Here is an 8,685-nt window from a genome sequence, read left to right on the forward strand (position 1 = left end):
CCAGGCGGGTCTCGAAACCGCAGGCTCAGGCAATTCACTCACCTCGGCCTCCCAAAGCGCAGGATTACAGGCTGAGCCACCGAGCCCCGGCCAGAGGTGTTCTTTCTATTTGACACACACTGGCTTCAGTTCCTCACTCAAGCAAGAAGTCTGCCTGTGGTATAGCAGGTTTGGTACCAATCCCACTGACCACAGAGAATGGACAGGACTCTGAAGCCAGTGGCCTCCATTTCCTTTCCTGAACTCAGGTGGAGCTGCCCATCCTGGCTGTTCTTCAGCTCAGAGCTGAGAATTCCATTCTTAAAAGGGCCCTTCTATTTTTTTTTTTTTTTTTGAGTCAAAGTCTAAATGTGTTGCCCAGAGTGGAGTGCAATGGCTTGATCACGGCTCACTATAGCTTCGGCCTGCAGGGCTCAAGTGATCCTTCTGCTTCAGTCTCCCAAGTAGCTGGAACTATAGACATGCGCCACCACACCCTGCTTTTTTTGATTTATTGTAGAGATGAGGTCTCACCAAGTTGCCCAGGCTGGTCTCAAATCCCTGGGCTCAGGCAATCCTCTCACCTTTACCTCCCAAAGTGCTGGGATGATAGGGGTGAACCACCATGCCTGGCCTAGAAATTGATTTTTGTGTTGGAGTCTCATTCTGTCACCCATGCTGAAGTACAGTGGCATGTTCATGGCCACTGCAGCCTCAACCTGCTGGGCTCAGGTGGTCCTTCCACCTCATCCTTCCAAATAGCTGGAACTATAGGTGTGCACCACCACGCCCAGCTAATTATTAAAAATTGATTTATTGTAGAGATGAAATCTTGCCAAGTTGCCCAGGCGGGTCTCAAACCCCTGGACTGAGGTGATCCTCTCACCTCAGCCTCTCAAAGTGCTGGGACTACAGGCATGAGTCACAGCACCCAACTGAAGGGCCCTTATTTTTGATTCAAGAGTACAGAATTGGGTTGGAGGGAGGAACTCTTGGGGGCCATACTTCCTGCTCACTGCAGGGTGGAACTGTGTTTAGGATCATCCCACTGTATCTGATCTACCGGCCTGCCAACAATATCCCTTATGCTACCCTGGAGGAGGACCTGGGCAAGCCCCTGGAGTCTCACTGTTCCCGGGAATGGGGCTGTGCTGGGGCCCCAGCGGCACCTAGCAGCTCTGAGGCCATGCAGAAATGCCAGACGTTCCAGCACTGGCTGTATCAGTGGACAAATGGCAGCTTCCTTGTCACAGATCTGGCAGGTATGAGGATGTGCGGGTGTGCATGTGCGTGGGTATGAAGGCATGCGAAGAAGGTAGAGCCATCATCATGCTTGTCTGACATGCATGTCTAATAAGTAGACCAGTTTCTAATAGAAGATGATAACATGGTATAGAAGGAAGACTTTGAAGTCAAAGAAATTTGATTTAAGAGTAGGCCCCACTCTTTTCTGGGCAAGTCTCTGTTTTACAAAGAGAACACTGCAGCTCAGACAGGTTAGGTCATTAATCTCTCTGAGCATCCATTTCCTTTCCCTCTCTAGGAACATAACCTTTCTTACCTGGCTCTCAGACTTGTTATAAGGATTAAATGAGACTATATTTGTGAAAGCCTTCTGCAATGTAAAGCTCTGTGTGAATGTGAGGGGGTCATCGTCCATTATAACACGAAATGGAATATGATGAATGCCAAATAAATTAATATGTTTCATGTAACTACTGTGCTTCAGACACTAAATTAGAATCCTACACATCTTATGATCTCAGTGTTCCTGAACGGTTGGCATTAGTATCCCCACTTTTACAGTTGAGGATTAGAGCTATGACGTGACCTGCCAAGTACACACAGCTCAGAGGTGAGAGCTGTGGTGTAACTCCAGGCCTGTCTGATTCTAAAGCCCACTTTTGTTCCAGTCTGTCATATGATGGCATCAACCCTGTCAGGGAAAGTCAAGTTCCTAGAAAACTGCCCAGGGTGGCTTAAAAATGGGGAAAGAGGATAATAAACATAACACATGAAGTAGCATTCATGTGGGTAGACTGACAAGCGTGGAAAAAAATTTTTCTTTGTCACTACTTTGCTTGGCTCTGTTTTTCTGAGACTGTCTTAACCTGGAGGATCATCTTGGCTTCTTGGAGTGCTTGTTTGCTGCCTCTGTAAGTAATGCAGAAGCCAGTCTGATGCAGTGTTGCATGTCTGCTGGTTCACTCTTGATGTAGCCTCACATTCCTGTCTTTCTCTTGTTAAGATAGACTACTAATCTGTTAAGAGGAAGGATAGGGTTTCCACTCAGAGCCGGAGGCCAGTCTGATTTGTGACCTGGTCTGATCCAGTAGATGCAGGACTGCATAGCTGGAAGAGTTTGGGCTCTAAGAGTCAGAAAAACTGGACTCAGCAAGGCATGGTGGCTCTTGCTTATAATCCCAGCACTTTGGGAAGCCAAAGTGGGAGCATTGCTACACATCTGGTAATCTTTGATACCAGCCTGGGCAACATAGTAAGACTTCATCTCTACAGAAAATAAAAAAATTAGCAAGGCATGGTGGCACGTGCCTATAGTCCCTGCTAATTGGGAGGCTGAGGTGGAAGGATCACCTGAGCCCAGGAGATTGAGGCTGCACTCCAACCTGGACAATAGAGTGAGACCTCTGACTCAAAAACACAGAAAGAAAGATTGATCTCTTACCTTGACTCATAATGGCCATTGTGTAAAGTCAGTCCTCAATTGTTAAATGAGTAAACATGACCTTGCTCAAGTCATTTAACTCTGAGCCTATCTCCTCACTGTAAAAATGGGAATATATTCCTAGTAATAATACAGAGACCTGCACACTGCCTAGGGGACAGGCTGGTGGTAGTGACCTCTGAGAGGGTGCCTGAAAGGTGCCTACACTGAAACCTGGGAAGTTCCCATCCAAGACAATGTCCATGCTGGAGACACGAGGACTTAGAACCGGCCCAGGCTGGCATCAACCACCGACTTTCTTTTTTCAGGGGTTGACTGGAAGATGACTGATGTGCAGATTGCTACGAAACTGCGAGGGTGAGTGGTTCCTGGGAGAGCGAGTTGTGTAGAGAATGCCCTCCGAGAGCCTTCTCAGGCTACAAAATGTCCCAAGTCTTGCTGGGGCTCCATCCCTGATGTGCTGGGCCTGGGGCCAAAGTATCTCAGTCACACCTGTGGCCATGTGGTAGCATCCAAGGGGCCCCTAATCCCAGGTCTGGACAGGCAGCAAGGGCCTGTGACCAAAGTGCTGACTTTGAATCCACTCCAGTTTATATTAAGAAGGTCAACCAATAGCACACCAACTAATACCCCACGTGATACAGTCCATGTGTGAGGTGTAATGAAACCACATATTTAAAACTGAGGTTTTGGATGCTCCACCTGAGGTGGCACCCAGGAGAGCCTCTCCATGATCCTCAGGTGGGATAGATGTACCCTGGCACAACACCCTGACCATGGCCGTCCCAAAGTCAGCCCCCCAAGGGACTCTCACTCTGGGCAGGACCCCACTCAGCTCTTCCTGTTGGGTTGCAGATACCAAGGCCTCAAGGAGAGCTGTTTCCCTGCCCTGCTGGACCAGTTTGCCTCTTCCCACCAGTGCAACGCCTTCTGTGAGATGCTGGGGCTACAGCCCCTCAAGGGTCCTGAGGCTGCCCACTCCCAAGCCAAGGCCAAAGGTTCTAAGAGTCCATCTTCTGGCAGGAAGGGGTCCCAGCTGAGCCCTCAGACCCAGAAGAAAGCACCTCCTAGTCCTCAGGGCACCCGGAAGAGTGCCTCAAGCTCCAAGGCCACCCCTCAAGCCTCAGAGGCAGTTGCTATCCAATTGTTGGGACAGCCTTCCATCCAAGAGGAGGGCTCCAAGGCCCAGGGCATGCGGTAGCCCCAACAGGAGGCTGGGGGCCTCCACCCAGCAGCAGACCAACCAGGACGCAGCTTGAACCGGATGGAGACTTTCCACTTACGGAACTAACCTGGGAAGGTACGCTGGGGAGGCACCACTTGGTACCTCTCTGAGCAGCCTCTCGTCAGTCAGCTCCTCACCAGACGGCTTGGTGCCTGGCCTCTTCTGGTGCCGTCGTCACCCAGGGCTCCCAGGCCTCAAGCGGGCCCCACCTCCAAGTGCCTGGCGGCCCAGGCCCACCTTGAAGTTTACAGTTTGCCACTGCTGGAGGCTCCCCTGAGTCCTCTGCATGAGTTCTGCACCCTGACCCCTTGCCCCAGCCAAATCCTGTAGCAGTGTTGTACTCTGGGGACACGCAGGCTGACATTTACCCTCTCGCTTGGCCCTGACCTCTCCCGTCCTCAGGGTTCCAGACTTCCTCTGCTGGGTCTGGCCTGGTGACTCTCAGGGTATCTTCTCTTCCCAGCACCTTTGGCTCATTCATCCCAGCTTATCCTGCAACTAACCTGCCCCTGAGCCCAGATGGGGCTCAGGGCCCTTCCAGAGCCTGCCATTCCTCGTGCGGTGGTCTTTGATGATGCGTGTTCATGCTCTTCCTCCCCATCACTTACTCATTGGCTTCCCATATTTCCTTGCACGCCTCCCATCCCTGGCTTTGAGTCCATTTGCAGCCTTCTGTCTGTCCTTCACCAGCTCTGTCTGTCCCTTTGCCTGGAGGGCTCCCCACACCCTGCCCTTCCATACCCAAGTGAGGAACAGACCATCTGGCCTCTCACTCAACCTCAGTACCCTCTTCCTCTACTTTTCCCAGGCTCTTTGCTCATGAAGAGAGAGCCTAAGGGTTGTGTCAGCAGCTGTAGCCAGAGGGAAGGTGTTGACTCTGAGAGACCTGCACTTCAAACTGAAAGGAAGCAGGCTCACAGTGAATTCCATATCCCTCTTAACCAGTAGTGGAGGGCTAGTGCACACGGGTGTTCTAGGAAGGATGTAATCTAGCCATGCACCTGGTTGGAAGGGTGTCTCTGTGCCTGGAAATTAGAACCCCTAGCCCCATAACTATTGACTGTGGAGCTCTGGGCCCTCATGTATGGCCTCCCAGGGAATTCTGTGCTGGGCCCAGCACCCTGGGTCCTTCCTGAGCATCCCTCCTTGAGGCCTGGGGTGAGGTAGATCTGGAGCTAGCCCACTCCCCTTGGAATGCAATTAAAGTAGCAACTATGTACCCTGCCTGCCCTATCAGGTGTGGTTGGAGGTACATGGGGTCAGGGACCCCTCCATGCTGTAGTCCCTGGACCCTGGAAAAATGAATCTATATTTTGGTTCCTGGACTGAAGTTCCGTGTCAGCCTTCTGTGGCCACAGCTGTATAGTCTGTGCTTCTTGCACCACTGAGCTAATGGTCTATGCCCCTTAGCTGGGTGTCTGGGGGCTTATGCCTTTGGAATTGGTCCTTCATTTGGAAGAGGAAAACAAAGGAAGGAACCCTGGAGGAAGGGCAGAGCCAGGGGCTTCGTGGAGCACCCCTTGTCTCTGGCTGCAGCAACACCAGCCCAGGAGCCAACCAGTGTCTGCCTCTCAGCTACTTGCTGACCATTTCCTGCTTCTCAAGCTGTGAGAAGCTTTTCATTCCCAAACCTACCACCCCTCACCCCCAGCCTCGCCTTACCTGACATCTCCCCCCTCCATTTTGACATGTCTGACTTCTCTACCTCCTCTTGTGCTCAGGTGACTCCTCACTGTTCCGTCTTGCCCCTTGTGTCCCCAGCTTTCCCAGCCGCATATCCAGATTACTTTGGTGAACTGAGAGCTGAAGTATTGTTCATTCATTTATTCATCCACCCACTCATTCATCAGACGTAGTCTGAACACCTACTTTATGCCAGACCCTGGGCTAGTAGCTGATGAGAGGTGAAAATGTATGAGACGATCTCTGGAGACATTGTCTATCCATTAGGATTCTTGGGTTTTGAGCAAGATGTTAACTTGGACCAACTTCACCAAGGAAAATGTTCATGAGAAGGATGTTGGGGTAGCTCACAGAACCGAAAGAGCGGCTGAACAATTGGGCTTGAGAAGGGTGGGCTTGCCTCCCAGGAGGAGCAGGGCTTGCCTCCCAGGAGGAGCTGCAGTTGGCAGGTCACCATCAGCTTGCCGTTGTGTCTAGTGGGTCTCCTTCCACTCAAGATTCAAATCCCGGGTGAGAGAATCCAGTCTGAAGTTCAGGGCCTCACAAAGTGGGAGAGAGGCAGTTTTCCAAAGGATAGTGGAGAGTGGAAGGTAGAAGAATTTGGTAGGCAAAAAACTGATACTCCCTGACACACACACTCATGCATGCATGTACGTACACACATGATGTTCTTCCCATGATGTATTATGACTCTCCCACATATAACTAAAATCAATTCCTCTCTGCTTAGGGACTTCAAGGCCACATCCAACTACCAAGTCCAGGAGTAATGACAGGGCTACTCTTCTCCAAAGTCCAGTGTCACTAGTGATAATCTTCCTCTTTCAGTCTTCTCAAAATCCACAGTTTTCTGCAACCCATGGATTAATTGGTCAAATTAACTATATTACCAAAATTACGTAACAGCAAGAAAGGAAGTATGGGTAAAGTCTACAGTCCACTTCTATAACTGGTCATGAGAATTAGTGTTTAGGATTATGGATTTTTGGTCTTCATTTCTGAAGCTGCTTAGTGGTCCTGCCTGTGTGACAGCCATTTACTACTGGGCATGGCTGCACCAGGAAGCACTCCAGGAATCCCCCACACGTCCTGTCCCCTTGTAATACATAGCAGCAATCATATTTTTTCCTTGATAGAGTGCTTCATCCTAGCTCCTTTCATAACTCTTGTTATCTGTCACTCAGAGGCATAAGGAGCCTGAAATGACCAAGTGGCTGCCTCAGCTTCCAATTCGGTTGACTCGTTCCTATGTTTTTGAGGATGTGTTTCTTCCTTAGGACTAAACCCTCTACACCAGCCTGGTCCCAAACCTCAGGTATGAGAAGAGCATTGACATACAGTGATAGCATGTCCATCTCCACATGGCTTCCTATTCCTGTAGGAGAAATGGCGACAGATATTGGTTGCCAGCTCTAAGCTTATACTACCTCCTGCACGCCTGACCCAGCCTCTCAAGGTGGTGTTTTCAGTGCCATGACTGAGTTTTCAGCAAGCCATTTCACCACATGGTGAAGGCAACTGCTGCTGGTTTGTGGGGATCCTGAGGAGTCATGAGGGAATGCCCTATGCATCAGCCCACTACTTTGCTTTTGCTGTAAAGTGCACTTTGGGGGTTGAATGTGATATGTGAGGACACCACAATGATGTTTATGGCATTTGATACTTCCATGAATATTGATGGTGGGAGAGGCATGGTAGGGATGGTAAACAAATCCAAATCCGGAATAAGGGCCCAAAATGATGAAGACAACTTTTTGTCCCCCTCAGAGCCATAGGTATAGACCAAAGAAAGCTCAGCAGTATGGTAGCAGGTGTGGGAGAGTGAGTGGGCAGTCCACACCCAGGACTTCCTTATGCCTTCAGAGGCCTAATCTGGAGTGATAGTGTCTACCTGATGATGAATGCTTCTTGCCATGCCTAACTTTATGGCTTGGCTAACACCACTTCATGAGGGGCAACATGGCTACCCAGTGTGCCACAGCCAAGTATTTAGGCTCCCCTAGGGTCCAATAGTGAGCCAGAAGGGCGTTTCTCACAAGGATAATAGTCACTTGTGGGCCAGAGCAGCACTTGGTTCCAAACCCTGGGTTCCCCCACCACCTTTTTCTTGTCAGGACTTTCCACAGCTTCATATAGCACTCTGCTTTGCCACAGCTTTGTATGGCGCCTTCATATGCCACAGACAGACAGATAACATGGCCTGGTGGCAGAACCAGTTGAGCTAAAGGTTTTCCCAGCTAGAAAGCCTTCACTTACTCTAGGCCCAACCCAAAGCCGGCAGTCAGTGAACAGCTCAGAGCAAGATGCCCCAGAGTGGCAAGATAGTGCCTGGAATTAGGCCTTAATGGTAAAAGCTTCAAAATATAGTCATTTTTTCCTACATTATGAAGGACATATTCTTGCCTCAAACAGACTTCTCAGTCCCTGGAACTTTACCAAGGGAACTTCGTGTTTCCATGTGATTTATCTCCCTAGATGTTTGGCCAAGACAACTAGGGAAACTGCTGGTTTTCTATCCCTTCTGTAGTTCCCTTTGGGGAAGGCTGCAAGGAAGGTTCATAATATGCATCTAAGTGTTAAAATAAGGTTTTCCTTCAAACAGATACTTGACTTCCTCTTCATTTAAGGTCTGGAAATCAAGTGGGAGATCTTGAGTTTACCTTGGCAGCTTAAGACAGACCTGTTGGCCCAACCAGAAGTCTTTAGTTATGGTAATTACTAGGCCATATCCTGGGATGTCTGGCCTTTTTCATTCCTAGGACTCAGTGATTGGTTAACCACAGCTCAGGATCTGGTTTCCATGCCCATATCCATTATGTTGAATACCCTATTTTTGCTCCTTCTGTCTGTCTTTGTTGCTGAGATCAAGGAGCTCCTTTTCATAGCAGCTCTTCCAACTGGCATCCCAGGCCTCGAGAGGATGACAAGCAGAGTTCATGAATGCATTTCTTTTTTTTTTTTTTTTTTTTGAGTTGGGGTCTCACTCTGTCACCCAGACTGGAGTGCAGTGGCCGCTCCCAGCCACCGCAGCCTCGACCTCCTGGGCTCCGGCGATCCTTCCACCTCAGCCTTCCATGTAGCTGGAACTACAGGTGTGCGCTACCACACCCAG

At 49.8% G+C, this 8,685-nt stretch overlaps 1 protein-coding gene across 1 annotated transcript in view; it reads left to right on the top strand.

Annotated features, from left to right (window-relative positions):
- Nucleotides 1-4,012, top strand: part of ALPK3 (alpha kinase 3) — a 48,055-nt gene extending 44,043 nt beyond the window's left edge. Inside the window, exons 12-14 of the mRNA XM_008062104.2 lie at nt 1,018-1,241; nt 2,974-3,022; nt 3,521-4,012. Coding sequence (XP_008060295.1) covers nt 1,018-1,241; nt 2,974-3,022; nt 3,521-3,866 — 619 coding nt within the window. The 3' untranslated portion in view covers nt 3,867-4,012. The remainder of the gene's footprint in view (nt 1-1,017; nt 1,242-2,973; nt 3,023-3,520) is intronic.
- The last annotated feature ends 4,673 nt before the right edge of the window (nt 4,013-8,685 follow it).

Source organism: Carlito syrichta, unplaced genomic scaffold (assembly GCF_000164805.1).
Source record: "Carlito syrichta isolate Samal-C Ts95f unplaced genomic scaffold, Tarsius_syrichta-2.0.1 Scaffold305654, whole genome shotgun sequence".
In the NCBI taxonomy this organism is placed as follows: domain Eukaryota; kingdom Metazoa; phylum Chordata; class Mammalia; order Primates; family Tarsiidae; genus Carlito; species Carlito syrichta.